We start from the raw sequence: 17,283 nt of genomic DNA, 5'->3' as shown, positions 1-17,283 counted from the left end.
TCCCTATATTCAAAGGTATGACGGGTTGGATTTAGAATTCACATCTAATTTCTTATTATTTCTTGTTATATATAAGCAATAAACAAGTAAAATTATACAACCAAACATCAAAATTTCTAATTGTTTGATTAATTAAGACGTATAAAAAACACATAAATTATCAATTATCCTACACATAAATTTAAAATATTATTAAATTCAATACTTAATAAATAAAATTTATATAATTTCCAACAATATATGAGTCAAGAATAATCAAATTTAGGCTAATACCATACCCTACTTATTTATTAATATGTGTACTCCTACCCTAATACCTCTAGTCCTATCAATTCTTTGACTAAAATATAAATAAATTTGTTTTTTTATACATAGGCAACTGTAGCTCCATTTGTTGTTATTAGATAAAGATGATGCTATTCCCAATCGGTTTCCTTGTCAATTCCTTCTGGTATATAACACCTAACACAAGCTTTACTAGATTCATAAGAGAGTATGCCATCTGTTTGATTTCCATATGTCTACAATGCCACAAAACATTCTAAGAGATGCCATCCATCACTTTTACAAAAATTAGGTAGGTAAAAGCTAAATCATAGTTGGGTAGTTAGGACTTGGGATATAACATTCTGGGTCTAGTATTATTCAAATTTGAATAGGGTTATATTATTGAATACCATGTTATATACAATGAATCCTTGTGATCATTAGAATTTGCTCCTCTGGGGATATTTCAGATTGAAAAGTCAAGAGGAGCGGAAGTACCCGTGACTGAGGGTCCTTTTGAGAGGGCTGAGATGAAATTCAGCTGGAGGTTGAAGTAAATAGCCCTTCAAATAATTGAATGACAGCCCATTCCAACAACCTCGAATTTTCACCAAACATAGTTTATAGGCTGTTCATCGGAGTGTCCAAAATGATTGTCAAAACCCATAACATGGCTTTCCGCTGAAGTTTCTTTTAAAGGTTTCTCCAAAACAGCTCAACATAGTTTGTAAAGGTTTTTCTGCATGTATTTCACTTCCTTTCCCTAATCAAACATAACCTAAGTGGGTCCCACACAGAAAGCCTAAAAGTTATGTTTGATGAAAAACCCAAAAACCCTAAATATACATGCTGCAATTCAGCTATGAAATCAAATTTCTTATAAAATTATTTTTGGTAATGTTTTCAAAACTAGACCAGACCAAACGGTTGGACTAGAAAACCAGGAATCGTTGACCCCAAAATGGCTTTCCAGCCAAAACTGTTTATTTGATCAGCGAATCGTTGACCCGGACAGTCAAACCGTTGAACCGGACAATGGTTTTTGGCCGTTTTCTGTTATTTGTTTTTATTTTTTTTATTAAAATGGGCCATCTGTTTGGTCGAAACAGTCGGACCGTTCGACCCAGGAACCAAACCCCTAAATGGTTCCTTGCCCGATCTATTTTTAAAAACTTCAAAGCATCTCAATCAATGCAATTCAATTAAAGCTGAAGCAGCTTAATGAAATCTCCAGCTCTCCCAAACAGGCCCGGAGGACCCCGATGCATGTGGGGCGCAGATGTGAACTCCCAAATCATATAGTGTGAAAAAGGCATACTGAATGTGCTTTGATCATTGATATGAACACACCCTTAGCTTTGGAATGCTTCACTAATGAAAGCACATCAAGAGATGCTTTTCATACCCTCATAATGGGCAGCCATGGGTTCTTGTGAAGGCAGCCCTGGCGGCAAAATTGACCTTAAAGTCAGGGTTACTCACAGGAAACACAAACCTGGAAATGGAGTGATGGTGCCCCGAGACCTTTCCTTTTCATTTGTAGGAACTGCAGGTGCTAAAAGATTTGTGGCCCTCTTCTCAACACCTGTTGGAACAGCCACCACCCCTTTGGCTGTCCGATGTGCCCCGCTTGGAAAATTTCTTCTTATGAGTTAACTCAATAAACTTGGCATCTATAGGAAAATTGGTTCTTAGAGATGAGATGGCAAAACTTAATGGATCCCTTTCATACTGCCAAATGTGCTGCCACATATCAAAGAACAAATTCATGACCTTCTTCTGTTTCTGCTTTAATGGCCTTCTTTTGCATGGGTCTTGTGAATATCTCAACCAATCTTGACTAGGATTGCTGGGGTGACACTTTTATTTCGTTTATGACCTAATGGCTTCATGGGGCTACACAATTGGGGTAACCCGTCCCATACCCGAACGTAGTGGCAATGGGATTTCATCATGAGTCCCCACTACAATCAGCTAGCCAGAGACCTCACAACCGAGCCATCATCAGCTGGTGGGTGGTTCTTATTAAAACACATACATTTTGTGTATTAATTCAGACTAAATGTCAAAATTGTATCACCTGAACTTTTTGACCTGGCTGATTGTAGTGGAGACTCATGAGTGGTGGTTCAGTTGATATGTAAATGGATTTATCCTAAAAGAGATGTTCCATCAACTTCGGATAAGAGTATTTAGATCATTAAAATATATATATATATATATATTGTACTATGCCCAAGCAAAATGAATTACAGACCCTATATAGGCATAAATGAATTACAGCTCCTATACAGTCAGCATTCCTCCATAATACAAAGCATAGAATCAAATCTGCATTACTGCATAACCACAAACTCTCCAAGGTATAACTGGTGGGCCTCATGTGCACCATAATGTCAGTTGTGTATGTGCTTGTATAACTAAGAACACCATAATGCCAGAGTTAAGCAACCTTATAAAACTCACCAAAGCTGCAGATGTAGGTAGGTTTAATTAGAGAATCCCCACCACTATTCACCAATTACCAAATTACAAGTTTAGCTAGCATCTTCAATTATATATATAATAGAGACCGTGATATCACAGGTTAAACAACTCCAACTATAATCTCCAAACTTTGTTCCCAAATCTTCACCTTGAGTATGCTAATGTGCTTATCCTTTCTCAGTCGAGCTCATACCTACTTATGTGAGATATGGGAACCATAACTTGTTCGAGGGCACAAATATGGGTTGGACTTGGATCATATTGGGGAAGATCCTACACTACCCGAATTTTAGTTTGCTTTACTCATTGTGCTGAATCTGGTGATCTAAGTTTCCGTTTGGGAGGGCTTTTATGCAGCGGCTTCTACTCTTATATGAGCTATGGAATCTGGAACTCATGAAAATGTATTTGATAAAAAATCTAAAAAATCAAAATTAGACTTAAAAAAGTCATGAAATCAAATTTCCAAATTTCGAGAAGTTGTTTATTTGGATAAATGTATTTATCCAATTAAGTATTTCTTAGAAAACATTTATCTAGGTAAGTTCATTTATCTATATATATATTTTTTATTTTTTAGGTAAATAATGACTGATGACTATTTTAGCTATAAGAAACCATTATTAAGATCAATACTTTTATCGCATTCAAGTATTAGCAATTTTTCCTCCAGGTGAAAAAATTACTAAGACATATTCTAGAAAAAATAAATTTTCAATAGACCCTACATAAACTGGAAAAAAAAACATGAATATCTTGATTAATAGAAAATTTCCCCTCTCAAGATCCAGAAAAAAAAAAAAACATAAACCTCAATCATATTAGATAATTTCTTCTATGCGGCTCAATCAATACAAGAAATCCAAGAAATCCAAGAAATCCTCCCAAACGGGTTCTGAATCCGTTTGCTACTCAAGGCAGATCACATTAAAAACGGGTTGATACAAATAAGCACATTAAATGAGCACTTTAACTGTCAAAAATGAATTTTAATCTTTTTAATGGGCTGAGGGTATTTTAAAAAACATGTAAAAAAAAATATTCAATTGCTCACTGAACGTGTTTACAACGTTACGCCTACCTGATCCGAACCGGCTCGAGTCATCAGGAGGAGGTGATACCCGCCTACCCGCCAAACCGTTAATTGAAGGATGAATGAAAACAGTGTATGAGACGTGGCATCAAGTGGTAATTTCCGTAAACGACTTTACCCTAGAGGGGTTGGCTTCCAATTTCCATGGCAGCTCCAAACGAACACGGAAAAGTAGACCGGCCAAATGTTCCAGATGTCGAGGAAATGCTCCACATCACGTACTCTGACCCAGTGTTTCCCCCTCAAATCACGACGGAATTATTTTTTCTTGCCACGTGTCTCATAGCACCGTACCCATGTTGCCGCGTGAACAAATATCCACCGTCCATTCCTCCTCACGTGTCTCGGCCGTGATCTACTTGATCACCAGAACCCCATATTTAAAGGACGTTGGACGCAACCTCCGAACCACATCAAAATAGCCCAGTAAAAAATATCAGGAAAGAAGAGGAAAAAAATGGATAAATGTTCTCTGCAGATTGAGAGGAAGTCCTCAATTGAAAATGAGCCTCGGACGCTTACGATAGATCAACTTCAGTTTGCAAGGGTAAGACCAACCGATTCGTACGTATATATGCTTTTCTTTTCTGGGTTTGTTTCATTTCGCTGATTTCTATTTTCTTTTCTGATTGAAGGAGGAAGCGCTCTGTGTGTTGAATACCAGGGGCATAGAAGAAGCTATTCGCATTTTCACAGAGGTAAGAGCTCTAGAATATATACATTTTTTAATGTTAGTACTGAGTGAGAGTTAAGAGATGAATGGTTTTGGATTGGTTAATGGAAATGAATGAATTACAAAGTATTTGCGCAAGCTATTCACCTTTACAGATTCATTGGTTTCATGGTTGTAGGGTTTGAAGCCGGTGGTGAGCTCTGTGTGTCAAAAGAGAAGTATAAAAAAGGATTCAGATGAAGAATTTGAGTGCTTTGCAACTCAATTGAAACTCCCAGGAGTTGTAACACGGTTAAGAGATGTAGTCTCAGCACCTTTCTGAGTGGGTTGGGTCGTTCACTTCCTGTTTCTGGGCTTGCTTACTTTCTTCACAGATGTACAGGATGGAATTTTGCCTTCGTTCTTTATGTTCTTCTGTTTTTCTATTTTAATTTTTGTAAATATAACAAAATAAATTTCAAATAAAATATTAAAAGAACCGCCAAAATTTTTAGATGTATGTATGTAACTAGTTGATATTGATGTTTCTGGGCCTTTGCATTTAAATAATTTGCCACGTCAGCGTTTTAGCAGAAGCAGACATGATCCAAGTTGTTTATGAAAAAAACACTAACACAGTTATGAGTTGCTTAGTTTTGTGTGCAGGGAATGATCAATGATCAAAAAGAAACACAAATATGATGTTAGGGGGGGTGCGTTGAAGCAACGCCGATCCTTGTGCACATTGAAAAGTGAAATAAGCTAGCTGAACACTTTTTTGAGTTTGTCACCATGTTTTAGTGGCAGAGAAAAATAACGATTTATTTGTAAACAAATCGAGAAATCGGATATCTTCAGAAACATGGTTCATCACACCCTAAAAGCTGTGAGAATCACTTTTGTTAGTGAATAAGGCTATGTTTGGTTATGTGGGTCTGAACGCACTTACATTTACATATTAAATATTAAAAAAAATGCCTTGATATATGTATATGGGCAAATGAGGAAATGCCAATTTTTTTTTCATAGGGAAATGTCAAATTTTTTTTCCTCCAACATCCTAAATGTTTATAATATAAGGTAAAAAATAAAAAATGTTTAAAGTAACATTCAATTAAACAAGAAAAATAAGAAATTTTAAAGTAAAATTGTAAAAAAAAAACGTTTAAACCAATAAATAACTTATCTATAAACGTCCACCAAATCAAATATATATTAAATCTAAACTCAGAAGTTGAACTCCTACAATGCCACATTAGCACTGATTAAGAGGATTTGCTCCTAACAAACTCAGAACTTTATTGGGTTTGCTCCTAACAATATGGGTATTCACATCCCCACCTCACATGAACATCTCCATAATTGTATAATGCAGCATGGCTTCAAGGGCTGTGAGGCGCGTATGATTAACAAATCCGATTTTTTGAAGAAAAACAAAAAAAAGAGATTTACTGCTCACAAAATTGGTCCTTACATCACACCCACCTCACCTCTTGCAGCAGTGGGTCACTTGTCACAGTTCTTCCAAATTGTCATTCATCCGGCAGTTGATGAACTGCTGACCCGAACACTCATTGGAACTTGGGTTTTGAACGAATTTGATCTTTTCAGTGGGTCAACCCCTGGTGGAACCTCTCTGAACTAGCATTGGAGCATCTTTTCAGGGGCAGTGTTTGGTATGAAACCGTTATTTACCTAAAAATTTAGGCTCAAGTTGGAAAGAATAGAGTACAAAACCTTATATATTATATTTTTAAACCATGTATTTGCAGTCTTTTCAAACTAAGCCTTTTAGGAAGAATATAAATATAAAGTTCAAAATACAAGATTTAGTAATACAAAAATACAGAGTTTTGTAATTTACATATTTGTATTTGTACTCCTAAACTGAAATTTATGCTGTATTTGGTTGCAGTGCAATTTTATTTGTATTAGTATGAATGCATAGGATTGTAAATTTTCATTTAATTTTGTTTTTGGTTTTATTTTATTTTATTTTGTGTCTTAATTTACTTCATAATACTTTAAATTTTGAAACAAAAATAAGTTAGAATTTACACTCAAATAATTTGCATTGTCATATATCAATACAAATTTATTTGCAATGCCTTGTAGAAAGAGTATAAATATAAATATGTACAATATAATTATATACAAAATAATATAAAATATAAGATTTTACACTCTACATATTTGTATGTGTACTTGATGTAGGGATACTTAGTGGATTTCACTACGCCATGTGGCATTGGCAGAGCTTTCAACCACTCCCAAGGCAAGATTAGCTATAAAAAGGGGTACTACCTCAACATAAAAAAAAAAAAAAAACCATTCCTAGCTATATTTTGCTCTTGTATTTTGCTTGGTCCAACCTTTTTAAAGTATTCGACTAACTTGATCATTGGAACCTTCGCCCTTGAGATAACATTCAAGGCCTTTGATGTGTGTTCTCCTCCCGTTCGTACCTATTGGCCTTGAACACTAATAAAATCACATTGTTGCCCTTGATCTCATTGGTAGCAATAATGCTACTTTCAAACTTTTGTACTCTTTCCAAACTAAGCCTTACAAGAAAACTCCAATCCAGTAAAAATTCTTTAAGTTTTATCATTTATTTGGGTTTATTGGCATTTTTAATGGTATTTGATACCATGGTGGGTTGAAATCTCAATTTTTGTAGTTGATTCAGCATTGGACCGGAAAAACTAATATAAAGTGTTTTGTATTTAAATCAATACACAATTGTTTAGGTTCAGTTTAGGAAAAAAAATATAAATATTATACAGTACAAACTACAAACTACAAATACAATACACAAGATTTTGTACCGTACATATATATTTTGTATTCTTTCCAAACTTAGCCTTATCACTTTAATTACCAAAAAAAAAAAAGAATGAGCCTTAGCGTTTGAATTTTGAGATGTGCATTCCATGATTTCACAGATCAAAGAGAAAACAAAAAGAAAAAAAAAATTACAAAATCTCCTTTGGGAAACGAATTTATGCAACTCTTGGATGCTTCGCAATACAAGATTTGCATAAACGAGTTGTTTACTAGTATTCCCCTTATTTTACTGATCTAAATCCTCAAGAGGCAACCAGATGATAGATAGGTCATAGGGTGACGTAGGTTAAACTTCCTCCGTCCACCTGTCTAAACACGAGGACGCTCCTCATGATTTGCAAGATTGTACCTCGACCGTTGCATCTCTTCATGTTGCGGCTTACCAAGTCCCATCTCGATGAAATCTCCACCTTTGGTTGCTGTGTCGGCTCCACCTTCATTCTTCCTGTAAATCGCATACAGTATCAGCTGCATTGTCCCCAATACGCATCCAAACGCATTCGGAACCTGCCACACCATACCATCGCTCCGTTAGATCAAGATCACACGGCTGTCGATAACTTTGATTACACCAACCTCCCTGTGATTAAGATAGATAACTAACTAATTACGACTTACAAAGAGGAACGGGTCTCGGCCGAGAAGACCGTAGATGAACCAGGACGTCCCGCACAGGAACACGAACAACGACAAGAAGAACGGCATGAACTCAACGCTCTTTGTCTTGATAACCAATCTCTGTACGGTGTACAGCACAGCTCCCAGCTTTGTAAATAAATTATACAAATAAGGGGCAAAACGGGAATTACAAAAATGGAATCTGGGGCTTACCATGACTGATAGAGGTGAGGCGTACATTATAATGGAGAAGATGGAAGCAGCAAAGCCACTGAAGAGCTTCCTGGCGTTGCCATGCAGGGCAAAGAGTGAAACCAAGACCACGACCGAGAAGATGGTCAGAACTAAAAAGAGGAGTCCCATCAACCTGACCTTCTCCTTCTTTGAGGCGAATATCAGGAAGATCATCACGTAGACTGACTCGATTGCGCTTCCAGCACCGTTGATTACGCTGACTAGGATATTGTGTGGGGAAACAAACGGAAGTCCATACCTGAGAAGTGAGAAGATAATCCAATTCAGCTTAGTAATTAGATCAGACGATCAGGAATGAATGCGATAGGTTTCAGTTTAGTCCGAAGTTGCATGTAGACCAGGACTATTCATGTCATTTCAACTGGTTATAGTCTGAAACTACAAAACCATCGGAGCTGGAGCTGGAAGCGCCCGCGAATCTAGGTGCAAAAAAGTTAAATGACTGTATCGCCCTTCCGCTTTTTCCTTGAAAACCACTAAAAGGAAGTATTTAGGGAGAAAGACAAAAATAATGAAGGGCAATAATGGCAGTCAGAATGTTCACCACGTAGAGAGGAGACAGTTGAGGAGGGTCATGACGTAAGGAACACCCGAGAACTGCTCTGTTGATCTGCTCTTTATGATCCTACGAAATGTTATTCTGTGACCACCATTACATAATTCAAAATCAAGCAACATAATGACCAAAGAGAAGTATTAACAGATTTATTGGTTAATTAACAGAAAAAGAAGAAAGGCAGAAATGAAATCTCTAGATGGGTTAGTATCAGCATTTCAGCTAATGCATGGATTCTTTTTACAGTTTGTCCAAAAGAATCAAAACAATAAAGAAATAGAAATTCTGCAGTTCAGCAATTCCTGCAACATAACTATCAGAAGACTGTTGTAGCTTTACTGAGAAGGAAAGAGAGAGAAGAAATGAAAAATGGTGTTAGTGATTTTTTAAATCCAGGAGTTTCAGAAGAAAAACAAAAAAAAAAGGAAAGCAGATATGTTAATATACTTCTTTGCGTTTTCTTGCTGACTGAAGAACTCATTAATCTGTATTAAACGGGAAAGAGGGGTGAAGCTTACGTTGGAGACAGGAAGAGAAACAAACCAGTGGCATTCCCTGTTTCAGAAACTCAGAAGAACAAAGAAACCCATCAGTGAAAAGAAACTAATTAATTAAAGAGAAACATTGATCCAGATAAAAGAAACAAAAACCCACCAAAAATTCCAAACAAGAAATGAAGAATATCCATTACTACTGCAGTCCAAGGAAGTACAAGGACTTAGAAGGTCAAGCAAGTTCAGAAGTGAATGAAACTAGACTGAAAGGAGAGTTGAACTACTGAGGTGGTATTTATACAGAAGAGAGAACAGAAGAACCAAATAAAGTTGCTTTATGACATTCAATGTTGATGTCATGCTTATCCAAAACTACGGTAATGAGAATCCTCCCCTCACCCTCCCCGCTTCTTCTCTGCAAACTGCATTGAATTGACAAATGATTCGTGGAGAAAAGCAAATGGGTTTGGTAGAGAAAAAGTTTTCTTTCTTATAGACTCTAATCCGAAGGAGTTCACTCAAGAAACAGCTGAAAAGGAATTAGCTATCTTTCTGCTTGATAGCTGAAGTTGCTTAACTTAATTAATGGGTTTTTACTTTGTCCTCTGGTTTAAAAGCCATTAAGAACGCTGCAAGCTCGTTGATGTCTGAATGGGATATTGGGCTGATTACTACACATTTGTTTTTGATAAGTCATTTAATTCAGTCCGTTTAACCATTATCGAATAGCCTCGTCACCTCAAGTCTCTAACATGTTTTGGGTTTAAGTTATTGGTCTAGCATTTACCTACTGACTGATTCTGCAAGAATGGACTATGGAGGGGCCCTTTGGGCTTATTGGGTCCCTCAAAACAGGCGAATTTCAGTCATATCTAGCTAGCACATTATCATATATGTTAGTGACTCTATCTAGGGCTCGTTTGGGCCACTCAACAACCTAAGCTGCCAAGTGCAAGATTTGTTGAGTTATTTTAATCTCTTGGGTAGATAACGTGGCAGGCATGAACAGGTCTTTACACCATTCAAAGGCCACGTTGAGGAGTTGTGTAAATGCCTTGCGTTAGGGCGTTAGGGTTAGATATCAAGTATGATATAAGGATAAGAAGCAATCTAATAAGGGATTTCGACACCAGCAGAACTTCCAGAGAACTAAATGGAGGGTGACTAGTGGGGATACTTCAGTCCTTTCAGTATTAAGTCTATGCAGTGTATTAATTGCCCCTGCCACGATGGATTTGTAGCAGGTAGAAGAAACTGTGTTTGGTTTGAAAGAAAAAGTAGGGAAAGGAAATGAACGGTACCTTTTCTTTCAAACCAAACACAGGGTTATGGAATCATCTAACCAGGGACTAAAATATGAAGAGCCTAGGGTTACAGGGTATTATATTGATGTTGTTCTGTTCAATGTTTAAATCGATCAATCAAAACAGAGTTATCATTCCTTTTCATAGTGTGATAATTTAAATGGAACTATTGCTTATAAATCACATTCACCATTGAAAACAATTATACAAACAAATTAAATATAAAAGAAAGCAAGTTAATTTATAAGAAGTAAAGAATGTTTACAGAAATTGTCAACCTAGATTTTATGGAAAACCAATATAAAACCATTAGGCTTTCATCTTTTCATCCTTTCACAATAGTCAAATTAGGTTCTGGTTCAAGTCGAACCAAATCCACCCACCTAAAGTTCTGAGCAGCTTGGTCCTGGTCAGGCCTTGACCAGAGAAATGTTTTTCTTCTTTCTTCTTCTTTATATAAACAAGACCCTCAAACAGGAGAGCTTACTAAGGGGCTGTTGATAACAACTGAAATGTCTGAATCAAATGATTTACTGCTTCATCATTTGGTAATCCATCGGTTGGTTGTGAACACCTTGATAGATGAAGCTGGAGTGGGGTTGATTACTACACCCTTGCATATATTATTATTATTAAAAGATAAAGGAACAAGTCATTCAGTCAAGCCATTTCAACCATCAACAAATAGCACCTAAATATTTGAGTACCACATAAAGTGGTGTGTGGATCCCATATACACCAAAAAATGTATTATTTCCTAATTGGTTAATTCAAATTAGAATGATGGATGAAATCATTTAGACTCAGTTTAAAAAGAGTACAAATACAAATATGTATAACAAAAATACATATAAAATACAAGGCTTTTAAATTTGTGTTTGTACTCCTTTCCACACTGAGCCTTAAATACAAATTTAATCAAATATAATTTTGTAAGTCAAATAAAAAACAGCATTTACCGCATGGATTATATGTCCCTACTTTAGTTTTAAGGCCAATAAAAATAGCCCAAGGGCTGGACCAAATTTTATCATCATCAATGTCTTATCCCAATTGTATGGGATCGGCTACATGAATAATGAATATGGTTTCGCCAATTCATTCTATTTAAAATTATATCCACTGTCTAAAACTTACTACTCAATGCCATTTTTACTCTACCCGTAAATATTGGGGTTTGGTCCACGATATCTGGATGGGATTATTAGCTAATTACGATGTATGTGTAGAAAAAGCCTACTGAAGCTGGGCTGTGTTCTTTTTTCTTCCAAGATATTATTGACCTTTTGTTCTAGGGTAGAGGAACTTCCACCTCGAGCTGGACTCGTATTGGGCCCATACAAGTTGGGCTCTAGCTTGAGGTGGGCTTACTTCGGGGAAAGGACAAAGTACCCACAATGGCAAGGGCAGTGGACTGGAGTCTCACGTAGGGCTAAGGACAGCAACCGTCCAAAGAAAGGGAAAGACTCCCCAAATGGGGATAGTTGGGAATTTGGGATACCAACATCATAAGGGTCTACCACATGGGCCAGGATGGCAACATCAAATTTGGTAAGGATTACTCACAAATTGAAATGGTGTAATACCTTGGAAAACTCTGGGCGGACAAGCGTCGTTCATTTATTGGGATGCTTCCCATGTTTCCCAAGCACCTTTTCTTCTGCCATATTAATTCATTTCTTTTTCTACATAACCCACTCTTTTTTTTTGCCATACTCAAGTTGCGTATCGTCCATCAGACAAAGGGTTGTTTTCTCAGTCCGGTCCATGCCAGCCCTATACTGTCCTATACCACACATTGTGTTAGGTTTTTTTCCCTCCCCAAAAAATAGCTTCACAGAATATGGACTAGTTTGATCACCTGACAAAGGCTTTTTAAAATAGAAACAGGGAAAAAACCCTAGCACGCTTTTGGGTCACGGAAGAGGAATTCCACTTAATTTTGACCTCTTCTGGATCTAGGCTTTTTAAAATAGAAACAGGGAAAAAACCCTAGCAGGTGTAACAGAATTTCATTTACATTATATTACAAGCATTGTAAGCCAGGTTGTGGGCACTGGTTAGCATACAAAGTTGAATTTTTGTGTGGCCGATTCAATATTGTAATCAGTTTGCAGTCCTACTGATAAAAATAAAGTTTTAGGGTCCGTTTGGTTTACATGAATAAGGTTTTGGAATCGGAACCAGAATGGGTTATTCTGATTCCAACTGTTTGGTTGGGCGGAATCGGAATCTCATTCTCATTCTTGCAGGAATGATATTCCCCCATTTGAGGGAATGGCCATTCCCTGCCCCTCTCTTGGGAATGAAATCCCATTACTGCTGATTTTAATTCTCATTTCCATTCATATCCGAACCAAACAAACTATGGGAATGGACTATTCCGATTTCGATTCCAATTCTGATTCTGATTTAGACTATGAATCAAATGGACCCCTATTTATGGGCTTTTTTATTAAGCGTTGTAACAAATTTAAGGATACACTAAAATCTATAAATTGGTATGAGTGAACTTTCACTTATACCTACCAGTGTTGTAACATATAAACTATGAAAACTGGCAACTATCGGGCTTTCTAGATAATTGTGGATAATCCTCTGAATTCGAAATTGGAATGATCTATTTCCATTGTTTGCTTCATACAAGAATCGAAGTGGAAATTAGAATAAACTAGAATGAGATTTCATTTTAAGGGAGGGAGAATGCCATTCCACCAGGAATGAGTAGAGGATTCTGATTTTGTCCAACCAAACATTTGGAATCACAATGGCCCATTCCGATTCTGATTCCGGACCCCTATTCCTGAAAACCAAATGGGCCTTAAAATCGATTTGCAATAGGCCCAATTCTATCATGTCCAAAGTTCTAGCCAAGCTCTAATACAATATATAGCCTCAATTACTATTCAAACTGCATATAAAAAATGCTATCGAAACTATAATCAAGTAGTATAAAACTCCATTTCATGAGGTTAATTGAAATGATATATACTAGTGTAAGAATATATGCTATACATGTGTAAATAAAAGATAAAGATTTAATTTTTTAAGTAAAGAGTTAAGTTATAAATTAATAATATATTATCAAATTTAACTTTTTACTAGAGATACGATCCACTCCAATATGAATTCATTACAAATAAAACAGGTCCAATCCAATCCGATGGATATTTTGGATCATTTTGATTTGGACAATCTAATTTGTTAAAATTAATTTTAATTTAGATTTGTTCAACCCATACCTGGCCCATTTTTTTGGTAGTTCACACCCGATTCATTGACACCTATATTCTTATTTTCTATCAACGGACCATTAGAGCCCAAAACTATATTCTTATTAGTTTGTCCAATCCGTTCAAATTAATTTTATTCGGACGCTCCAACCCAAAACCGATCAAACTATATTAAACATTCAGCATAAGTATATTAATCAATCACATCTAATTAAACCTCTTTTCGTGGAAAGTTTGCAATAGAATCCGGATCCGGATATTCCAGTTGCCGTTTTACAAAATGGCCAATGTGAAAACATCTCCCTTTTCAAAATCTCCTGAACTGGGTCGAACGCTCGGTTCGATTAAGGGAGTTCACACTTGATTTATGTGGACTTTATTGAAGTACTTAATTGTTACCTTGTAATTTGTGCCAATTAATCATTGGAACTAGCGGGGTCGATGCTGCAACTTGTTTGATGATTGTGGAATCAATCGATTTTTCAAAAGAAAATGGTCAATTTCCTCGATTTGCGAGAATTCGAAACGTTTTCTTTTCAGAAGGCGTACTCATTTTGAATGCTTCCGTCCTACGTGGCAAGACTCCCCCATGTGAATCTTGGGGACCATATTTGGTCATGTGGATTTAACCTATACACACCACATGTAAGCTTTCCCTTAAGAAGTAGATTCCAATCTGACGTCGAAAAATGCACCTCATTAAAGGAATGAACCTCAGAACCCGAGTGGGACCAAACTGGAAGTTAAAATCTCACGGTACCCTGAGATTTTTCTTTGTATTACATTAGTAGAAGTGAAAATCCATTTTCAGCGCAGAAAAGCCAAACATGGAACAAACAGGACACATTGATTTGATTGGAGAAGAAGACAACAAGACCCAGATACGCATCAGAGGATTATTTGTGTGAAATGTGAATGAAATGCGTGTATATCCGAAGCCGAGGAGCTCCTCCTCGGTTCTCACTCCTGACTCACTGAGTCCAGTCATCGACCCGCTTCTCCGTTTACTTGACAGTCACTTGCTTCTTCTCTTCTACTTGCTGCTGCGGCTTACCGTACCCCATCTCCATTGAATCATCATCAGCCTTGGTCCCACCTTTGTTCTTACGGTAGATTGCGTACAATATCAGCTGCACCGTTCCCAACGCACAACCAAACCCGTTGGGTACCTGCAACACCGTAACAGTCCCCTTCTATTGGTTTAGACAAAAGGGCATTATAGCCATTAAAAGGCTCAGTTTGGAAGGAATATAAATACAAATATATACGGTGCAAATATATACAAAATAATAGAAAATACAAAATTTTACACTCTACGCATTTGCATTTGTACTCCATGAACTTTTAAAAAACCGTATTGTTGGGAGTGGGAGAACACCTTAGACCTAACACGAGACACTTACAGCGACGAAGGGATCACGGCCGAGCAGGCCAAAGATGAACCAGGACGTCCCGCACAGGAACACGAACAACGACAAGAAGAACGGCATGAACTCAACGCTCTTCGTCTTGATCACCATTCTCTGCACCGTTTCCAGAGCATCGTAATCGTAAATCCAAATTGAAAACAGGGGCACTCTGGGAATCACAAAATGGAATTCAGTTAGGAACTCACCACGATTGATAGAGGTGAGGCGTACATGATGATGGAGAAGATGGTCGCAGCCAATCCACAGAAGAGCTTCCTGGAGCTGCCGTGGAGGGCGCAGAGAGAAACGACGGCGACGGCCGAGAAGACGGCGAGCACGAACGAGAAAAGTGCCAGAATCTTAGCCTTTTCCTTCTTCGGTGCGTATATGATGAAGATCAACACGTAGACTGACTCGATCGCCGATCCCGTGCCGTTGATCGTGCTGACCAGGATGTTGTGCGGGGACACAAAAGGGAGTCCGTACCTGTTGGTCAACATGTTCATCAGATCGGACGATCCAAGTTCGATTTGAAACGAAAAGTCACATATCACATTCGTCATGTGTCACTTCAAGCAATGCTCTGTTCCGATTTCCGAGGTGAAGCAACGAGCCTATCGGAGTTCCGGACATCCATGATTCTCGGCGAAGTATCAGTCTTAAATGACAGTTATACCCCTTTGTTTGGGAAGAAAAACAGAGGAGAAAAAACGTACCATGCAGAGAGGAGACAGTTAAGGAGGGTCATGACGTATGGGAGACCTGAGAACTTCTCCGTTGATTTGTTCTTGATGATCCTACGAAATGTTATTCTACGACCACCATTAAAATAAAATAATCAGAGTAAATCATCAGTAGTTTTATTACTGTAGTTAAAAGACAGCGATTCTATGTTTCTATATGCGACGACGACGAAGAATCTGTTTAAAGAAATCATGCCGTTTTTATTGCAAAAGAATAAATCTTTAATTAGCTGATATCTGCTTTTGTCACGGAATCTCCAGAAGAAATTAAAAGAAGAAAGAATCTGCTAAAAAGAGAAATATCAGGATTTCAACTCTGCATGGAATCGAGTCAAATCGAAATCCCGCTGGAGGCTTTTCAAAAGAATCAACATAAGCAAGAGATGGAGATTCTTGAACTCTCAGAATCTCTTCTGGTCAGATTATCATAACCTCGCGATAGAACAAGTGATTCAAAGTGGGAGAAATAGAGAGGAAGCTTACGTAGGAGCAAGGAAGAGAAATAGTGCAGTTGCATTCCCTGTTCCAGAAACATAGGATAACAAAAGAATATGTCAATGAAAAACCACAGAAGCTCAAGAAGATCGAAGAGAAAACGAAGCCCAATTTCAAAGAAGAAAACCCACCAAAAATCCCAAACAAGAAATGCGGAATATCCATTTCCGTTGTAGTCCAAGAACCTGGAAAACCAAGGAAAGCTCAGAAGATCGAACGTATAGAGTTTGTCTTAAACACAGTGCGAGCTTGCAAATAGGATGAGAACAACTCAACCACAAAGGCGGAGTTTATATAGACGAAAAAAAGAAAAGAAAGTAACTGTCTCTGGTCAATATTGATTTCGTCCTTATCCAGTTTCGTCTGCTTACAGTTCCAGAGACTTTTCACAATCTTTCTCTCTCTCTCTCTCTGCGGTTTTATTGCCTGCAAACTGCACTGAATTGCGCATAGATTCCTGGAGTAAAACAGATGAGTTATGCAAATTACATAGGAATCTGTATTTTGATTTTTAATTTCTAAGATTTTAATCTCCCTCTCTCTTTTTCGGTGGTATAAGTAGAACTGTAGGAGCTGTGAAAAGAGCTCATACGTTGAGAACCTTCTGTTACAGGTAAAAGAAGTCCGGTGAGCAATAAAAAACGTATTCGATTCTTTTATGGAATGCAATATAATTGGCCCCGGTTTTACAAATAATTACGAAATTGAACCTATTCATTTCTACACCTTTGCTAAAAGGAGGGAATGCTCCTTCCAACGGTCGATTTAAAAGCCACGTCATCAAAATTCTCTGAAACATGAGCGACGTGGCCTTATTATCCACCTTCCAA

The 17,283-nt window shown here is 37.3% G+C and overlaps 3 protein-coding genes across 5 annotated transcripts; 1 reads left to right on the top strand and 2 right to left on the bottom strand.

The window, feature by feature from the left end:
• The first annotated feature begins 4,252 nt into the window (after nucleotides 1–4,252).
• On the top strand, nucleotides 4,253–5,015 carry LOC148851752 (uncharacterized). Its single transcript, XM_088942884.1, has 3 exons — nucleotides 4,253–4,394; nucleotides 4,483–4,545; nucleotides 4,699–5,015. Exons 1-3 carry the CDS (start codon nucleotides 4,305–4,307, stop codon nucleotides 4,840–4,842), a joined length of 297 nt encoding a protein of 98 aa, XP_088799010.1. The 5' UTR covers nucleotides 4,253–4,304; the 3' UTR covers nucleotides 4,843–5,015.
• Nucleotides 5,016–7,402: 2,387 nt separating this feature from the next.
• Nucleotides 7,403–9,919, bottom strand: LOC148851751 (bidirectional sugar transporter SWEET1-like). 2 transcript variants are annotated; one of them, XM_088947119.1, is made up of 6 exons: nucleotides 9,430–9,919; nucleotides 9,294–9,330; nucleotides 8,764–8,859; nucleotides 8,178–8,457; nucleotides 7,965–8,084; nucleotides 7,403–7,853 (listed from the first exon to the last, which is right to left on the bottom strand). In XM_088947119.1, exons 1-6 carry the CDS (start codon nucleotides 9,461–9,463, stop codon nucleotides 7,656–7,658), a joined length of 765 nt encoding a protein of 254 aa, XP_088803245.1. In that variant the 5' UTR covers nucleotides 9,464–9,919; the 3' UTR covers nucleotides 7,403–7,655. The 2 variants fall into 2 exon arrangements, with proteins under 2 accessions (XP_088803245.1, XP_088803246.1); XM_088947120.1 differs by having other exon boundaries at nucleotides 9,223–9,330; nucleotides 9,430–9,535.
• Nucleotides 9,920–14,483: 4,564 nt separating this feature from the next.
• LOC148851750 (bidirectional sugar transporter SWEET1-like) lies at nucleotides 14,484–17,064 on the bottom strand. 2 transcript variants are annotated; one of them, XM_088946273.1, is made up of 7 exons: nucleotides 16,776–17,064; nucleotides 16,585–16,638; nucleotides 16,442–16,478; nucleotides 15,932–16,027; nucleotides 15,422–15,701; nucleotides 15,210–15,329; nucleotides 14,484–14,975 (listed from the first exon to the last, which is right to left on the bottom strand). In XM_088946273.1, the coding sequence occupies exons 2-7, from the start codon at nucleotides 16,616–16,618 to the stop codon at nucleotides 14,811–14,813; spliced, it is 732 nt and encodes a 243-aa protein (XP_088802399.1). In that variant the 5' UTR covers nucleotides 16,619–16,638; nucleotides 16,776–17,064; the 3' UTR covers nucleotides 14,484–14,810. The 2 variants fall into 2 exon arrangements, with proteins under 2 accessions (XP_088802399.1, XP_088802400.1); XM_088946274.1 differs by having other exon boundaries at nucleotides 16,825–16,976.
• Between the last annotated feature and the right edge of the window lie 219 nt (nucleotides 17,065–17,283).

Source organism: Nelumbo lutea, chromosome 5 (assembly GCF_056320005.1).
Source record: "Nelumbo lutea isolate HS-2025 chromosome 5, American lotus-T2T, whole genome shotgun sequence".
Classification (NCBI taxonomy): Eukaryota; Viridiplantae; Streptophyta; class Magnoliopsida; order Proteales; family Nelumbonaceae; genus Nelumbo; species Nelumbo lutea.
Note: the sequence above shows the minus strand (reverse complement) of the source record. Positions and strands in the feature narration are given on the sequence as shown.